At 38.1% G+C, this 19,158-nt stretch overlaps 1 protein-coding gene across 3 annotated transcripts in view; it reads right to left on the bottom strand.

Annotated features, from left to right (window-relative positions):
* Positions 1–19,158, bottom strand: part of SLC4A10 (solute carrier family 4 member 10) — a 241,254-nt gene that overhangs the window by 141,890 nt on the left and 80,206 nt on the right. For all 3 annotated transcript variants that reach the window (XM_075528845.1, XM_075528844.1, XM_075528846.1), the window contains one exon: positions 5,886–6,024. In XM_075528845.1, coding sequence (XP_075384960.1) covers positions 5,886–6,024 — 139 coding nt within the window. The remainder of the gene's footprint in view (positions 1–5,885; positions 6,025–19,158) is intronic.

Consider the following 19,158-nt stretch of genomic DNA (forward strand, 5'->3'; position numbering starts at 1 on the left):
CTTTTCTCCACTTAGGATGGTACCTAATGGTCCAGCTGTAATGACTTTGTTCTTCTTCACATTGAATTATAATCCATACTGAAGGCTGCAATCCTTGATCTTCAACAGCATGTTTTATGAAGCATATTGAATAAATCATGAACTGCCAGAAGAATAAACAAATCTGTATTGAAAGAAGTATAGCCAGAATGCTCCTTAGAAATTGAGGATGCCAAGACTTTGAACTAAATACTTGCAGAGAATTTGGACATGTTATCAGGAGGGGCCCATTCCTGGTGGAGAACATTATGCTTGGTAAATAAGGGGTAAGTGACTAAAAGGCGGACCTTCAACAAGAAGTCTTGGTACCATGGCCATTACAATGGGCACAGGCATAGTCAATGTAAGAATGGTGCATAACGAGGCATTGCTCTGTTATGTTTCATGTGGGTTCACTCTGAGTCATGAATCAGAGCATACACAGAGTTTCTAACAGTAATGGCAGTAAAATACACACACAGTGTATCTTTTTTCCCCATTCCATTTCTTACTTCATAGATAGAAAACAATAGGTCTGGGAGCACACTAAATTTTATTTCATGATCTGTAGTCAGTGAATATATTGTCAGTTGGAAGTTGTCTGATTACAGCTAATGACCTAAATGACGGCAATTTGTTCTGGTTTTCAAATAAACTCAGCTGACACTTATCTGAGCAGTAAATCAAAGCAAACCAGAGTTTCAAAGTCATGATGGAGATATGATGGACGATGAAAACAAATAAAGTCATAGCCAATTGTATGACACTTTGAGGAGGGGAAGATTTAAACTTTGAGTAGATTATTTTTTTTCCTTCTGAATGTCTGGATCTGTTTTTAAATCACAATTAGTACCTCACAATCTCTTTATGTTAAACAACATGACACAGGTGTTTCATCAATTTTTTGAGGGTTAAGTGGATGATAATCTCTTCTGAAATATACATATTAAAGCCTATAAAATAAAATTATTCTCTAAGTTTGAAGTAAATATTTTCTATAAAAGTTAACTCTTCTTGTTTGCACTATTCACACTATTATATCAAATCTCTGCTATAAAGTAATTTATAGCCTTGTGAAAATTCATGGCTTGGAGGAAGGTAATGAAATCCTCAAGAGAAGAAAAATGGTCCTTTGAGCTCTCTTTGGGTTAAGTCAGGGAGTTGGACAATGGGCTGGTGGCATGGGGTGGAAGCTAGAGAATGGCGTTTATAGTCATGCAATCCACTTTAAGAGGAAATTCAATATATCCAAGCTGATAGTCTGTACACATTCTCTATCCTTGAACCACATTATTTCTATAGCCCCCTGTCAATGGGAAAATCTCGATCTGTTGAATGACTGCTGACTTGGAATATCAAGTACCTTGATAGTCTCAATATCATTACCTTCACGCAATAACGCTCTTCCACACAACCGTGTGCGCATCCGAGCCTACCTACCATCCTGCTTCGGTTCCTCTGAGCCCAGTTGGGAAAAGCACTTTTAAAGGGTAACACAGTGAATCGAGCATGTTGTCTCCACAGTGGCACAGCTGTGATATCATTGTGCACTTTCCTATTAATAACATTATATGTTATTTATAAGCAGGACATTGCAAATATGTTGATTTCATTAGCCTTGTCATATGGCTTCTTTGGGGGGTTTTATAAGTGAACAGCTGGTTTTCACAAAAATTTATTAAGTTATCATGTTTAAAAAACTAACTTCAAAAATCTAAAAACTTCAGTTTTACTTGGCAATGAGAGTGGACATGAATTATTCAAGATGTGATATGTGACAGGTGCAATGTGCTGATAAAATATCCTTCTAATTTCTACACTTATTTTAGAAAATTATTAATCCCACCTGGAATCCTACCCAAAAGAAAGAAATGCTTCCAATGGTTATGCTAATGAGTTTATTAGAATGAAATTGTGCTTGAAAAATCAAAAGGAGTCGTGAATTAGTTTAAATTAACATTTTCAGATGCATGAGGGCAGCCAGAACAAAATTACTCCTGCCACTTTAAAACCTACTACATTTCTAAGCCCTCCACAAATACATTCTGTTCCGTCCCAAGGAATTGTACATCAGCCAAAATATATCTATCCTCCTCTTCAATGCCTGTTAGCACTTCATTACTCATCAAACGTCTCCTGGTCCCCAGAGAGCTGTGCCATGCATACGGTTTCAGAAGCCTGGCTAAGGACCCAGGTATCTTAGTTGTCTAATGCAGTTACCACAGAAATATGACAAGTAGATGACTTTAGGAAAAGAAATTTCTTATTTCCCGGTTTAGGAGACTAGATGTCCACATTCAGTCTCTGTGGTAGGAGAAGAACTTCTACTTGTCTTGCCTCTGAAGGAAGGTCCTTTGCTCCTGTAAGCATCTGTAGGCCCAGCAGTCCTTGAAGATCTCTTTGTGTCATGACATTGATCTTCCCCTGCACCTAGGGAGTTCTCACTGCCAAGAACACGAGTTAAAAGAATAGCTTCTACTCTTGGCTCTTCTTTTTTGTTGAAAAAGAGATCCTCCTCCTCTCTTCTTGCTTCTCTGTCCTTTTATTTCTTGTGACATAGAAGATGTAGCTCACAGAGGGTATGGCATAAGTAATGTTAAGGCTTAAAGAAGGCTGTTGACTTCAGTGCATTAAATCATCCAACCTTCTAAAACTATGACTCAAGATAAAACCCCCAATCACCCTGATTCATTAACATATTGAGGTTAGGATTTACAGGACATCACAAAATGAAGGATAGTTACATCACAAAAGAGCGAACAATTGGAAATCATAATCTAGCTAAGCTGACACATATTTTGGGAGTGGACATAATTCAGTCCATGGTTCAAGAAATTACTGGCTGAAAATATCAGATCATTGTGTGATCTGTGAAATGAAAACAATTTTAAGAATAAGAGAGTTAATCATACTGAAATATGCATTGCCATATGACTTTTCAGCTCTTTTTCTTGTATGAGAAATCTAAGGGAAATGTTTCCAAAAATTGCTCCTTATCAAAACATTAGAGAGACCCAAACCAGCCAGCCTCATCTAGTCATCAAAAACACAGGACCATCTTTGAAGTCATCCAGGAAGAACGCCTTTGCCTTATTGACCTCAAATGCTTCTGGCATTCAGGAGATGTGCACCTCAACTTCCTATTGACAGCCTAAGTTATACCACTGATACGTAATGCAGAGTAACATGTGTTTTTTCATTCTCCGGATAAAGAGGATCACTACATACATTATGCATTTCCAAAGTCCCAAGTGCTTAGTTGTTTTTTGTTTGTTTGCAACTAAATCAAAAAGTGCAACATAGAAGGTTCTTAATCTTAAAATGTACTGTGTCTTCAATTTAGTTTTATATGTAAAATATTATGTGTAGGGAGCACCACAGGGAAAATTGATTAATTAATGCAAATTTTCTTTTACAATGGGATTCACACAAAATACAAGCCAGCAAGCTAAAGTATTAAGAAGGAAATTAAAGTATGGCTTGAGATTAAAATGAATAAAATAAATGTTTCACAGGAAAAGAAAAGCATAAAGATTCTCAATTTCATTAATAATTAAAGAAACTCTAACACACTGAAATTTACTTTCTTATCTGCCAAATTAAAAAAAGGTTTTAAAACTCTGATGATTCAATGTGACAAGGATTTAGGGGAAGTCAGTACTCTCATATTGCTGGTTAGAAATGTATATTATCAAACATTTTATTTTAAAAAATTTTGCACTCTGTATTGGTAAAAAAATTCAGTTCTTACTGATGCATGAATTCCAGTCTTAAAAATTCACCTTGCATAAATGTTAATAAAAGAATGCCAATGTGTATAAATAATCATTGCAGCAATGTTTGTAGCAAAAATTCAAACAACTTGAATATCTCTTAAGACTTGCTAATAAGAGAACGCTTATCCATAGAGTTGAATGGAATGCAGTAATGTATGAGGTTGAATTCATTTGTATTGCTGATATGGAAAATGTTCCAAATATATTATTATGTGGGAACATAAGATATGAACACCACAGATATCATCTCTAGAGTATAAATAAAAAGGATATATATCTATATGAATATCTAGTTAATTTTTTCTGAAAAATGAACAAGGAACTGTTAGCAATGACTGCTCTGAAAAGAAAGGCTGTAAATAAGGGTGAAGGCACAATTTAACTTTTAACAATATCTCCCTCATTTTCTTAAATGTTAACTATTGGCAGTGATTAAAGGTTTTCTGTTCTGCTTTGTTTTAATTTTAGTAATGAGCTAGGTGACAGCAACTTTGTTTTTGTTTTGTTTTCTCTTTCCTTTTAGTATAAGAACTGCCTAACAATTAGAACTCTCTGACCATGGAAGGCATAAATCAATAGCCCTGGAGTTGATTTCAACTCATAGTGACCCAACACCTCCTCCCCATCGTGTTTCCAAACTTGTACATATTTACAGAAGAAGACTGCCGCACCTTCTCTCTTGAGAAGCAGCTGGGGGTTGACGTCCCTGATCTCCTGGTCAGCAACTGTGTACTTAACACTGCACCAGTGGGGATCCCAAATGGAAGGGGTAGCCCAGTAAGCAATCAAACCTGGGTCAGTGATGTGTTTAAGCACATCCTGCTCCCTGTGCCTGAAACACACCCCACTCTCCGCTTCCCTGGCTACCTAAGTCTTATTCAGGAATGCTTAAGTGGGCCAAACAGTTGACATGCTTGGCTCGGAACTCAAAGCCTGGAAGTGAACGTCTGCACTGAGGTTCCTGAGAAGAATGACCTGGAAATCTACTTTGAAAAATCTCCCGTTTGGAAACTGTATGGAACACTTCTACTCTGCTACAGAAGACGGCGTTGAGACAGAAGCAACTGAACAGCAACTGGTTAAGTCCTGTTCCGCCTTCCAGAGTGAGCTCAACCATCATCATTTCTAGGGAGACTCCAGATCCCCCCCCCCATGCACTCATTTCGTTTAGAAGTCGATCCCAAGTGGTGTGCTCAAGCAAAACGTATTGACTCTGAGGCTCTAGACCCAAGGCCTGTGGAATCCCATTTGCTTCATATGTACATTAAACGATCCCATTTGCTTCATATGTACATTAAAGTTTGGGACACAGAGGAGAGGTGATAATGTGTGGCCGCAGCTCCTACTGCACACATTCAGCATCATTTAGTCATTTACATTCATTAGACTGCGAATCGATAGCAGCATGATATTTTTGTTTTGTTCTGTATCCATTTCAACATGATAGATTCTCCATAAATGTTTATAAAATAAATGAGCAAAAAGGAATACAAGCTAAACCCAAAATCTAGTTCATCTTTATAACACTTCACCAATATATTGTCAGACTTAAATGGATAGCACCTAACATAGTGATATTAATTACAACATAGAAGTATTAATTACAAATGATAGATAAAAAAAGTAATTTGTAGGGGGAAAACATTTTTTAAAACACTGTGTGTAAGTATAAATATCCTAGAAATATAAAATAGTTTTACCCTCATTAAATAGCAAATAAAATTCAGTGACTCTAAGGATGCTTATCTTTGCTTTATAAAAGCCCCAAACTTGTTATGTATAATATCCCTGGTTGGGCATGAGCCAACAGCCTCAAAGATGGAAATAAATTACTCCAAAATTTCTATTGTTTTACGGATGAAACACACATTATGTTACTATTTATCTTTAAGACTGCAGCTGTTGCTGGCTCGGTGTCACTGTTTACTATAATTACTGCCTTCAGATTCCATTCTGACCCACTTACCATTCTAGGATATGCCCAGGCCAGAAAGCAGTAGCCCGCATGGATGTTTGCAAAGTGTTACATTAGGAATCTCTAAATAAAATGCAAGTTTTGTCCTAGATCTTAATTCAGACAAAAGCTCTCACCTGGCTGTTTCTCGCCACTCAGCATCCTCACCTTCACGCCAGCAAATCTCGTCGAGTTCTGTGAAAAGGTCATGAGGGATGTGCTCCTCATCCTCATCCTCAGTTCCAAGGAGAAACTGTACCCGCTGGGATGGGGTGTCTATGGCAAACCAGAGACATGAGCTTACTTCAAGCTTAAAACGTTCCAGTCAGTCCCTGCCTTCAAGACGACCCCTAGGCTCCCAGCTCCCCAGCCCCCACATCAGCTCTCATCCAGAGTACAGACGAAAATCAAAGTTAGCATTACTTTAAGTATAGCATCATTTAGGAGCACAATTTATAAAATGTATACATATAATCTATACGTATACTGTAAGATTACAAGAACTCTGATCACTAGTTTGGATGACTTTTATGTATTGTGTATATCCCTTCTATGTGGGTCACTCAGCATGACACACACACGTTTCTCTCATCATATATGCTATATTTTCCGGTAGCATATTCAGATTAAGTTAGGGTGAAATTCACCCATACCAAAACATGACAGGCTGAATATAACTTCATATATCACATTATTATATTTAAATCTTAAAGTAACTTGTCATTGACATTTGTGTGACATACGGTTTTGATACTTTAATGTGATGTATGGTTTTGACACATATATCAATCAATGTAACCAACATTACAATGAGGACACAGTTGTGTGATAGAACAATGTATGTGTGAACCATTCTATCACACATACACACGCGCACACACACACACAACAACCGATCTTTTGTGTGGGATTACACCCTTAGCACGTAAGCCATAAGCACTATGGCTAGGATCTTATTTCTCTCGTTTTGCCCTTTCCATAATATTAGATAAATGGAATTATGTGCGTCATACAGCCTTCAATGTTGACTTAGTTCACTTAGCACGAAACCATGGGGATGTTGAGATCGGAAGCTTTATCTGGGTTATGATCACTATTTACCTGTGAATGGTGTCAGTAATTCATTCCTCTTATTCCTGGGTAGTTCCCACTGTAGAAAAGTCCTGTAGTTCGCTTATTTATTCCTCTGTTGAAGAACCTCTCCTCCCCTCCTCCCCACCTCAAATACTGGCAATTAGGAAGAGAGCTACTGATAAGGGTTCTTATACAGGTTTTTTGTGGACATAAATTTTTACTTCCCTCTGGCAATTACCTAGCGTGGAATTACTAGGTGGTGGCGCTGTCAGGTAAACTCTGGGCAAGGTCAGCAATTCACATCCACCAGCTATTCCCCTGGAGCGAGATGAGGCTGTCTGTAATTGTAAAGTTTTATTCTTGCAAACCCTACACAGGGTCGGTGGGCGTGGAATCGACTCAATGGCAGTAACATATTTGTTACTGTGGAGTCAATTCTAACTATAGCAATCCAGGTATTACAGAGCAGAACTATTTCCCTAGAGTTTGCTTGGCCGTAACCTTTTTTTAAAATCATTTTATAGGGGGCTCATATAATTCTTATCACAATCCATACATCCATCCATTGTGTCAAGAATATATGTACATTTGTTGCCATCATCATTCTCAAAATGTTTGCCTTCTACTTGAGCCCTTAATATCTGCTGCTCATTTCCCCTTCCCTCCCCACCCCCCTACCTCATGAGCCCTTCATCATTCATATATTATTATTATTTTGTCATATATTACACTGTATGACATCTCCCTCTGCCTTCTTCTCTGCTGTCCCTCCCCCAGGAAGGAGGCTGTACGTAGATTCTTGTAATAAGTTCCCCCTTTCTACCCCACATTCTCTCCACCCTCCAGGCATCACCACTCTCACCACTGGTCCTGGAGGAGTCATCTGTCCTGGATTCCCTGTGTTTCCAGTTGCTATCTGTACCAATGTACATCCTCCGATCTAGCCAGATTTGCAAGGTAGAATTGGGATCATGATAGTGGCGGGGAAGTATTTAAGAACAAGAGGAAAGTTATATGTTCCTTCATTGCTACCCTGTTAGCCGTAATCTTTACGGAAGCATCTCACCAGGCTTTCTACTCTGGTGTCAACAAATGGGTTCTTATGACCAACCTTCTGGTGAGGAATCAAGGGCAATGTTTTGGCCACTCAAGGACATTGTTTTACCACCAGGGACCTTGGTCATATTTAAGTGTACATTTAACTTGGGAAGAGTTTGATAAATTGTTTTCGAGAGTGATTTTACTAGTCTGGGTGTCCGGAAGCAATGTAAGCCAGGGGTTGTTGCTCTGCCTCCTTGCCAGCACCTGGACCGATCAGTTGTTTTAAGCGATACTTTGGCATGATATCGCATTGTAGCATACCTCGTTACATTTCTCTATTGACCATTCTTGAACATATTTTTGTATATTTGTTGTTATCCAAATATGCATAAATAATTTTCCCATTTATAATTATGTTTTTTCCTATTGTTCTGATTTGAGAGTTCTTTATATATTCCAGATACAAATTTAGTATTACTGCTGTTAAATATGTGACTTGCAAATATTTCTCTTTCCTTCAAGTTTATATCATGTCTTTAAAGATAAGATTTCTTGAAAGGTGTGTTCTACTGAGAGAAGGTGTATTTGGTTTTAATGAGGCACAATGGTGCAATTTATCTTTCATTCTGTTAAAGATTATGCTTTTGGAGATATTCAGACACAGCTTAATTTCAGATTAAAGATAGTTTCTCATAATGTTTTCTTTTAAAAGTTTTGTAATTTTATATCAAGATCTATTTTGAGCTAATTTGGTATAAGATTTTGTTTGCCATTTATTTTTTTTAGATGCTCAATTGTCCTAACATCAGAAATACAGGAATGGATTTGGGGCTCATACTTATGTAATGTAAACCATTAGTAATTATGAGAAGGTATTGCTTGACAGAAAGCAGATGGTGCCCGGCTATCAGAAAGAACAGTGTCTGGAGCCTTAAAGGCTTGTCATAAGACAAGTGAGACATCTAATTGAGGCAACAACACTAGCATGTGTGATCCTAGGATTGCAAATAGTAAAGTACAAATCCAGAGGAGTGAACGGTATTAGAGCTTAAATCCTGGACACAAGCTTTGTAGAAGGCCATGGTGATATGAACAGTCCAAATCTATTTGCAGCGTCCTCACATGGAGTGAGCATCCATGAATTCCCTCTGCCTATGGACCAGGGATATGAATAGTCTTGTTATCAGACAGTGCACTGTGGGGTGAATGCCTGCAGACACAGATAGGCTAAATGTGACACCTTGTCATTTGATATCCTGTTGGACTGGCTTTATATTTGTTCCAGTGTGCACTATTTCCTTTCTTTTCAATTGAGGTTTTACTCTGTTTCATTTTGTCATTGTTGTTGGCTTTTTGGTTTTGCTTTATATACTTTTCTGTATACGAACTTCACTAAAGGTAAATCTACAGAGACAGTAACTGGGTTAATGGTTTCCTAAGGCCGTGGCAGGGAAGGTCAGGGGGAATTGGTAGCTAACAACAAAGAAAAATATGTCCTAAAACTCTGATGATGGTTGCATAACTCTTTAAAATATAATTAAATACCCCAAACACTATTCCAATTGATTGCCAGACACGATCTGCTTTCTTTACCACACTTTGCTGTAGCACTGTTATCGTCAGTGATCATTTCATGAAGGTGAGTATGGAGCAGGGCCATTATGTAAGAGCTGACTGCCCTTAGTTAGGGCTAGATTTTAGTGTGAGCCCCAAACCCATTCCTGGATTTTTGCCTTTATTTTATTCATTTAATTTTTAATTAATTTGCTGTGATATGGGAGCCAAAACATATGCCCATAAATCCAAGGTTCCATCATGCTGTGATAGCTAGGTTTATCGTGCCAACTAGACCAATAGGAACACATAGGCAGAGTTTAATCAGGTCAAAGCTTGATTGGAAGACGTCCGAAATAAAGACATCTGTCATCCCAACTCCCTCTTGCTCCCTGGTGATCAGACCAGAGTGCTGCTGCTTTAGCTAGTTCTCTGCCTCAACCTCTGAGCTACACTACCCGTAGGACAAGTCAACCTGTTGTCATGTTGCTAGAGCTGAAGGCTCCTTGGAGACCTGCTTCACCATGCTGTTGGTGTGTACATTGCTTGAGATTGAGGTTGGTAGATCATGTCACTGTGAGTTCCAGATGCCATCAGGGCCTGCTTCACTAAGCTCCTGAGCTACTGACTGACTATTGCTCACCCACCCTGTTGTCTGCTGCCTGCGGGCAGACTATGCCTGCCTTGCCTGAGGGAAGACTTCACTGTCTCCTTCCTTGAACTTGGACTCAGACGCCCACCTGAGTTGAAGGGCTTCAGTATATTAACTATTCCATGAAAGTGAGTGTATGTGTGTGTATGTGTGTGTGTGTGTGTGTAATCATAAGTTTACTGGTTTTGTTTATCTAGAGAACCCTACCTAACACACATGTCAAACATAATTGTACTTTTTTTGCATAATCATACATGTTTTCTGACTTAAGTCCTCAGATTACAAGTGTGTCTGGGATAGCGTCCAGTTCACCCAGTGGAGTTCTCATTTGGCTTCTTTTTGGCTCTCATAGATTTTTTCTAATTTTCTTCAGATTTAACCTGAATTTACATAGGAGCAATTGATGATCATGTCCACAGTCGGACCCTGGACTGGTTTTAGCTGCTGATATTGAACTTCTCCTTTGTTTCTTCCCAGAGATGTAGACAATCTGATTTCCGTGTATTGCATCTGGAGAACACCTTTTGTGTTGTTGGGAAAAAAAAGTATTTGCTATGAAAAAAGCATTTTCTATGAGCAAATAGGTTTATAAAATGCTATCATGCCCTCTCCAGTCCACTTCCATCACCAAGTGCATGTCTTCCAACGGCTGTTCATTCCTTGTTCCCAACGTTTGCCTTCCGATCTCAAATAATTACTAATGCTCTTGATTACATGTTCGATTGACTTCTGACTGAGTCTTTGGTAGAATTCTTTGATTTCTTAAGCAATCGCTTTGGGGTTGGTGCATAAATTTCAGTGATGGTTATACTGATTTGATCGCCATGAAGGCAGATAGACATAATCCTATTACGGACAGGACTGTACTTCATGGTTGATTTTGTAATGTCCTTTTCGACAGTGAATGCCAAACCGTTCCTCCTGCTTGTGCTATTCCCAGCATAGTAAATAATATAATTTTCTTATGCCAAGTGGCCAATACCAGTCCATTTCAACTCACTAAGACCTAGGTATAGATCCTTATGTGCTAAATTTCATTTTTGACCACTTCAAATTTCTCTAGGCTCCTCCTTTCCACGTTCCAAGTTCTGGCCATTAGATTTTTGCAGTCATGTCTTCCATCTCACCGCACCATGAGTCCTGTTCCCTCAGCAAATGACGATCCTGAAGGCGCCAGTCCCACAGGCTCAACCTGACTCATGTCGCCACGGTCAACTCCACTCCGAGAATGCAGCACCTCCTCAGTCACATTTCGAGTGCCCCTCGACCTGAGGAGCCCAGCCTCCACCACATCTCCAATGAAAAGCTGCTTCAATTCTTAGACCTTCAGTATCTGACAATGTATCAAGGTTAGGCATTCGGTTTTCCGCGGCTCCTTCCTGTGAAGTGGGAAGGTGAGTAGCTCTTTGTTGTCTATTCTTAATCTGGAAGCTCCTCTGAAACCTGCTTGCTTTGGATGACCCTCCTGGCTTCTGAAAAACCAGGGCTGTCTCCTCTAGCCTCACAGCATCATGCACACCACCAGTCACCACAGTATGACCGACTGACAGGCAAGGGGCTGTCCTTTCAAATGTACAGACAAAAATCTCCGATGGATAGAGCAGTATAACAGGGGACAAACTAGAGAAATCCCTATGCTAATTAGAAAAAGGTTACCAACTCTCTACAAATGGATTAAAAAACTCAACCTGTCTGAAGATCGAGGCACTTCCACTGAGCAAAGGCTCGGTGCTTTCGTGGGCAATGGGCCAACAGGGGCGGGCTGTTTCAAATATAAAGTTCACAGACAAGACTTGTCAAGGGTCATTTATATGTATGCCCTCCAGAATAGTAGCCACTTGACATATACGGTTATCAAGCACTTTAAATGTGACCAAGTCAAATTCTGTTGTGGTGTAAGTGTGAAATACACTATTATTGCACTCAAGGTGAACAGATTTATTATAATAAAACTTAATAGATCTCGTTAATATTTTTATATTGATTACATGTTGAAACGATAATGTTTTAGACATATTGAGGTAAATAAACTATACTCTAAAACGATTGTACATTTTTCATTTAACTTTCTAAAATGAGATTGCTAAAAATATTTGAATGGCAGCCATGGTGGAGCTGCGATCTGCAAGGTCAACAGTTCAAAACCACCATCTTCCTTCTGAGGGAGAAAGATGGAGCTTTCTCCTCCGAGTTCACCTCAGAAATCCACAGGACGGCGCTCCCCTGTCCTATAAGCTTGCTATGAGTCACCAGCGACTCAATGACAGTGAGTTTGAGATGCTTGGCTTAGATTTCTTTTAGGCAGTTCTGCTCTAGAAACTTACGTTTATATAAAATTGTCCCTAATAATTGTTTGTTGCCCTTTGCTTTAAAAATCTGCCATTCATCTATCAAGCTGCTGTACTGGGGTAGTTTGCATATTGCTGCCGGAAGCTAAGTCACTAGTATTTCAAATAATAGCACGGTTACCCATGGTGGATAATTTTCAGTGGCACTTCCATACTAAGACTGACTAGAAAGGGGGGAAAACGGCCACTGAAAACTGTTATCAACAACAAGGGAACGTTGTCTGATGTAATGCCAGAAGATGAGGCCCTCGGTTAGAATCACTGGGATCTGCCTGGGGAAAGAGCGACTTCCTCGAACAGAGCACAGTTTTGAGACCTTCATCTGATGATGTGACAGGACTCAAAATGAGAATAAATACTTGCAGACATCCACTAATAACCAGAACATGGTTTGACACAGTGTCTGCGAGAAAGGGCTCAAAGACAGCCATAATTGAAGGAATGGTGCAGAACTGGGCAGTGATTCTGTCTGTTTACTCTAGGTTAAAGGTGATGTGGTGGCACCAAATGACAATAAAGGTACAAACCATGGTGCTACAAAAGTAGCACAAGACACAGGCCCTGTCCTTTTGAAGTTTACAATATATTTGTAGATAAAGCTAGTACATAGAAAATGATGCTACAAATTAAATACAATTGCTTAGCAGGTGCAAGGTCTGCATTCATGTATAAAATATAATAATATTGACCAGACATTATTAATTCCAAAATAATATGTATTTCATAAATTAATTGTGATGATTACTTGACGAGTAAGAGAAAATACTTAGGCGATTTCTGACTATACAGTAAACACTCAAAGAATGTACACATTTATCAAAATAGAAAATTGCCTTAAATAAGTCACCATCAAATCAATTCTAGCTTATAGAGAATTGATTGCACAATGGAGAACTGCCCCATATGGCTTCCCATGGTGCAATCAGACGGAAGCAGACAATCACATCTGTCACCATGCAACAGTTAGTGGGGTCACACAAACAACTTTGGGATTAGCAGTATGCTACCTCACACATAGCAAATGCTACAAAAAATATATAGATTTGCTGTCCGGAAAAAGCAATATTGTACTCTCCATTTTTTATTGAATTAGAATTGAGGAGAATGTGAACTTATATTTCTCTTCCAGTGAGACAGAATTTTAACTCTATGATACCTAAATCCATAAACATCTTGTAATAAGAATCAAGCTATGGTTTAATATATTACTTGTATCTCAAGAATATTAGGCTAAATGAATCTAGTCCTCCCATCTGAATAAAATCAAAGTGTCTTCCTTTCACCCAACAATTTTACCTAGCATATTATTCTTCTGACTTTTTCTTCTGAGGCCCTGTGGTAGTTATATAGTTCATGTCAACTTGATAAATAGAGTGAAGGGGTGGAGTTTAGCCTGTCAATCAGGTCACAGACTGATTGATGCCTCCTGGTGGACGTGGCCTTCTTAGGAGGATTCTGGGAACGTCTTCTCTTTTTCCTTGGAGGCAGAGCACACATTCTCTGTGCTACACATTCCTCTTCACATTCCTGCTTCACGTTCCTCTTCATGGAGCTATGCCGATGGTAGCCAGAGCCCTGGAGATGTGTCCACTGACATTGGTTCCACAAGGATTTCCACCCACCGGCCAGTGATCTTCCTGCATTTGGCATCCTTGCATGGGTTGCATGAGTCTTAAGAAGAATTCATGAGCTAATATTGGACTTATGGCCTACTATCAAATGTATGGACTTGATCTGGACTGTCTGGGGCATTTTATTGATGCATAATTACTTCTTGATATAACGTTCTCTCACACACATCTCTGGAGTGTCTCTGGGTTTGTTCCTCTAGTCTACCCAGACTAACACATTATGGTATCAGGAGTGGGATACCAGATAAACAAATCATAAAGATGGAAAGCAGATGCTTGTTTGACCTCTGCCTCAAGTAGTTTTCTTCTTCGGCTAGCCAGAGGTCAGATATGGCCATGCAGCTTACTGGGTGGTTTTCTGGAAAGACTATGGGATGTTTAAGTTTTGATTGTTTTCCTTGGCTGTTACCTTTGGTTGTTCCTGTTTGAAATGGTGAAAATTAATATGATTAATGAATATTTTGAGCTCAGGGGGCAAAGGTGCCCCTGGGATTTCTCAGAGACCATGCTACTTAGTGGAAATAGCAGGCCCAGCCTTGGCTTGATGCACCCAGGGACCTAATGTCATGTTTTGTATCAATGGACTAGTTTAGATAAGGATTAAGATAAGATGAGGACACAACTGTTTTAAGAATTGAGTTTAGGATCTGGTGGCTAGGTTTATAGTGTTGTCTTCTGTCTATTGTTATTGATACAATGGTTGATGGAAATGATGATTGCAAAGTAAAAATAGAGAGTTTGTAAGCCTACCTGGGTTAGGACACCCCTGCAAAGAAGGCTCTGAGAAGATAAGCCCCACCCTTTGCTTTGGAATACTCAGGACATTCGCATTCAAAGAGACTTGCCTCGGGGACTTTTGACAGACTGGAGAAGAAAATAGAACCCCTTTGACATTTTGAACTTTGAACTAGTGCTTTGTGCCTGAAGCTGGAAAAATCAGGAGCCTTGAAGAAACTCTCTTATCTAGAACTGAACATTAAAGAGAGCCTGTGGGCAGCCTGAAATGCTTGCTAGGTGACCACCTGGATCCACTATGTTGAGTGGAAGTGGAACAATAAGGAGATGAGTTGAATCTGGCCAATGACACCTGTGAACCTGATACACAGGGACTAGAAGAGATTAGAGAGGGTTGGTTAGTCTGAAGTTCATACCCAGCCCAAGGCGGCTATGGTTGTTGAGAATTTGTGACAGGGGCCATGGTCAAAAGGCAAGACAGCCAATGGACATGCTGGTGAGGCTAAGTAAGGTGGCCCATGCAGAGTTGACCAAACCTGACCAGATAAAGATAAAATATTTAAACCTGTGAATTGGCATATATTGCTAGTGATTTTATGGATGTCCTATCCTAACTTGTTTATGGATGCAAACTCACAAGGTTCCAACTGGAATGAAGATTCTTCACATCAAAGAACATGCTTGACTTCTCAGAGCACTGGGTTGATAAAAGTGGACAGTATGGAAATTGGATACCCCAAATGGGGAGGATAAAGGTATGACGTGGCTAGCTTACAAACTTCCATGGGTGATATAACGTGTTGATAGGATTATAGGTTAACTACAATTGTTAGGTACAGAATATTTTTGTTTTGTTTATTTATAGAATATTATGTTTAAATGAACTGACACATTTTGAGTTATGTGTATTTTAGTTTTATCCTGTTCGGTACAGGTATAACTTCATTTTTGTTTGGTTTAAAAATTATGTATGGCTAAAGAATATGGTAAAATTGTCAAGTTGACAAGGGGTGGTCTGTGGTAGTTACATACTTTCCTGTCAACTTGATAAATGGAGTGAAAGGGTGGAGCTTAGCCTGTCAATCAGGCCGCAGCCTGCTGATGTCTCCTGGTGCCTTCTCATGAGGGTCCTTTTCCTTGTTTCTCTAGTCTTCCCGCACTCACCCAGTCACCAATATTAGACGCATGGAGTTCCTCAGGGCTCCAAGGGTGTCACTCTGTATTTCATTTTTGCTGATTTCATCTTTGCTCTTGGTTTTACATTCCATTTATATGCTTATGACACCTAAATCTAAGGATAATTGTCCTATAAAAATTGATTTCATTTTAAAATATTGATAGCATATGTAACTACTTTCATAGAACAAAAAATAAGGTAAGAAGCTTTATTTCTTGACATTTTTATTACATAAAATAATCAACAAAAATGTCACTTGCTGTAGTGAGACTTTTGACATCCATTTGGGATGTAGAAAGCTGGAAAGAGCTTGGTGCCCACTCTTATAAACACACACACAGAGAGAGAGAGAGAGAAAGAGAGAGAGAGAGAGAGAGAGAGAGAGCAACACAATTTGCAAACTCAAAACTTTTCTAAAACCATCTGAGATTCGAATTCACAAGATAACCAACTAACACATCACACTTGCTTTTCTGGAGCAGATGGCTCTGAACAATAGCTACAAGTGTCACATAAGACATCAAAGAAGGGCAACATTATAGAGAATTTCTCTAAGACACACACAAAAGGAATCTCTAAACCTGAGGAGAATGCCAATGTTGAGGAAAGAACTATGAAAAACAAACCCACATTCTAAACCCAGGATAATGCTAGAGGAACTTTAAGCCTGCGGTGCACTAAGGATAACTATAACCACAATAGAGAGAAATAGATAAATATACAAATTTATTTGGCAATGTCACACTTACCTATAAGTAATTAATGCAACATATACGAAATAATTAACACTAATATATAGGAAATAATGAACACTATAGAAAATATAGTGCCTGGTGATGCAGTGAGTTAACTAAGTGAAAGATCAGTAATCAGACTCATCAACTATTTCCGACGGGGAATGTCTTCTCAGGAAAGATTCATAGCTTCAGAATCCCTGGGGAGCAGTTCTACTTTGTCCTACCTCCTACCGGGTTGCTATCAGGTGGAATTAAGTAGATTAAGATAGGGACATTCTGTCCATCTACTTTTCCTATTTGCATACATAGAATAAGCTACACAAAGCAGTAGCATTTGTTCTCTGAAAATACATGGAAAAATTCCCAAAGCAAGTCATGTAGCAAATTTTGACACATTTCAAAGAACAGAAATTGTGCATGATTTATTCTCTTTCTAAAAGAAATATACTAGAAATCAGTAATGGAAAGATAATAGGAACTAGCCAAATATTTGCAGATTAAGCAACACATTTCTCAATAAACAGCCTGTGATTCAAAGAGGAAGTTAAAAGATAAAATTAAATGTACTTTGAAATAAATGAAAACACAACATATCAAAGTTTAAGGATGCAGCTAAAGCAGCACCCACAATTAAACGTATAGCCTGAAAAGAAGAAAGGTCTTAATTGAGCAACATAAGCTTATTTTTTTTCTCATAAGCTTCTTCTTAAGACATTAAAAAGAAAGAACAAATTAAAGTCAAAGCAAGCAGAAAGAAGTAATAAAGTTAAGAACAGTTGCTAATAAAGAAAAAGAACAGAATGAGAAAGCCAACAACTTTGAAAATGGTAATAAAATTAATAACGCTCTAGACGGACTAACCACAAAAAATAACAGAAGGAAAAATGTACACATTATCTATTCTGGGTTGAAATAGTGAGCATCATGCCAGCCCCCACAGATACTTAAAGCATTATCGGTGAATGTTACACATATGCAGTTGCCACAACTCTGTGCTGATTCAATAACAGCTAAAAACAGCATAAAACTCTATGTTCTTCCATTTGACAATTTGGACAAATTTCTTAAAATACATAAATCTCCAAATTTCACCCAAAGAGAAATCATCTAAATAGTACTATATCTATTAAATAAATTTCATTCATAGTCTAAAACTTTCTCCAAACCAAATATTAAAACCACAAATATTAACACTGGCAAATACTTAGGAAGGAGTAAGATCAATTCTACACAATTTCTTCCAGAAGGTAAAACGAGAGGAAGCAGTTGCTAAATGCTCCCAAGATACTACAAGAAAAGAAATCTACATACATTTTATGAATATAAATGCAAATAGTCTCAAGAAAATATTAACAACTCAAAATCAAGAACTATTTATATAAATATATGAAAGAGATAGGACAAGTCCAAGTGCTGTCTGTCTGAGAAATATTTATTAAAATTAGAAAATAACAAATCAATATAATTATTGACATATTTACAACCTAAGGGGGAATAACATATGATCATCTAGAAATATGATTTTTTAAATGACAAAATATAACAGGAATTCTTGATTTAAAACAAAACAATTTTATTGAACTAATAATAAAAGAAAATTCCTTAATCTAATAAAGAATTTTCCAAAATCCTACAACAAACATTATACTTATGAATGAAAGACTGAACACTTTCCCCCTGAGGTCATGCACAATGAAAGCAATGAAGCCCTTGTCAGTGCAATAAGGCAAGAAAAATAAATAAAAGATATATAATTAGAGACGAAGAAATAAAACAATTCCATTCAAAGATGATATGATGCTCTACCTAGCAAACCCCAACAAATTCATCAATCAGCTTTAGCACTAATGTTGAAGTTCAATAAAGTCACAAATATGCTAAAAAACCAAAACCAAACTCACTGTCATTGAGTCAGTGCTGACTCAGGACCATGGAAGGTAAGACTGCCCTTGTGAGTTGCTGAGGTTATAATTCTTTACAGAAGTGGAAGCGCTGTCTTTCTCCTGAAAAGCAGCTAGTTGTTTTGAATTACAGGCCTTGAAAATCGAAGCCAAGCACATAACCCCTACACCACCAGAGCAATTGACTCTATTGACTCTATGTCTATATATTGTAATTATTATGCATTGCTAGTGAAAATATGTAGTATAGACACTCTGAAAAATAGTGTACCTGTTTCTTTTATAAGAAATATTCACTTACTATGTGACCCAGTGATCATATTCTTGGTATCTACCCAAGAGAAATGAAAACTTATATATACTGGAAACCAGCATACTATTATAAATAGAAGTTCTATCCATATTACCCTTATATTACAAATAATTCTGGTCTTTCAACCAGTGAATGGATAAACAAATTTACTATGGAATGTTATTCATAACCACACAAAAGGAGCAAGATACTAATTAGCAAAAAACTTAGATGAAAATTTCATTTTGCTAAGTGAAAGCAACCAGAT

The sequence above is a fragment of the Tenrec ecaudatus genome, chromosome 13 (genome assembly GCF_050624435.1).
Source record: "Tenrec ecaudatus isolate mTenEca1 chromosome 13, mTenEca1.hap1, whole genome shotgun sequence".
NCBI lineage: Eukaryota > Metazoa > Chordata > Mammalia > Afrosoricida > Tenrecidae > Tenrec > Tenrec ecaudatus.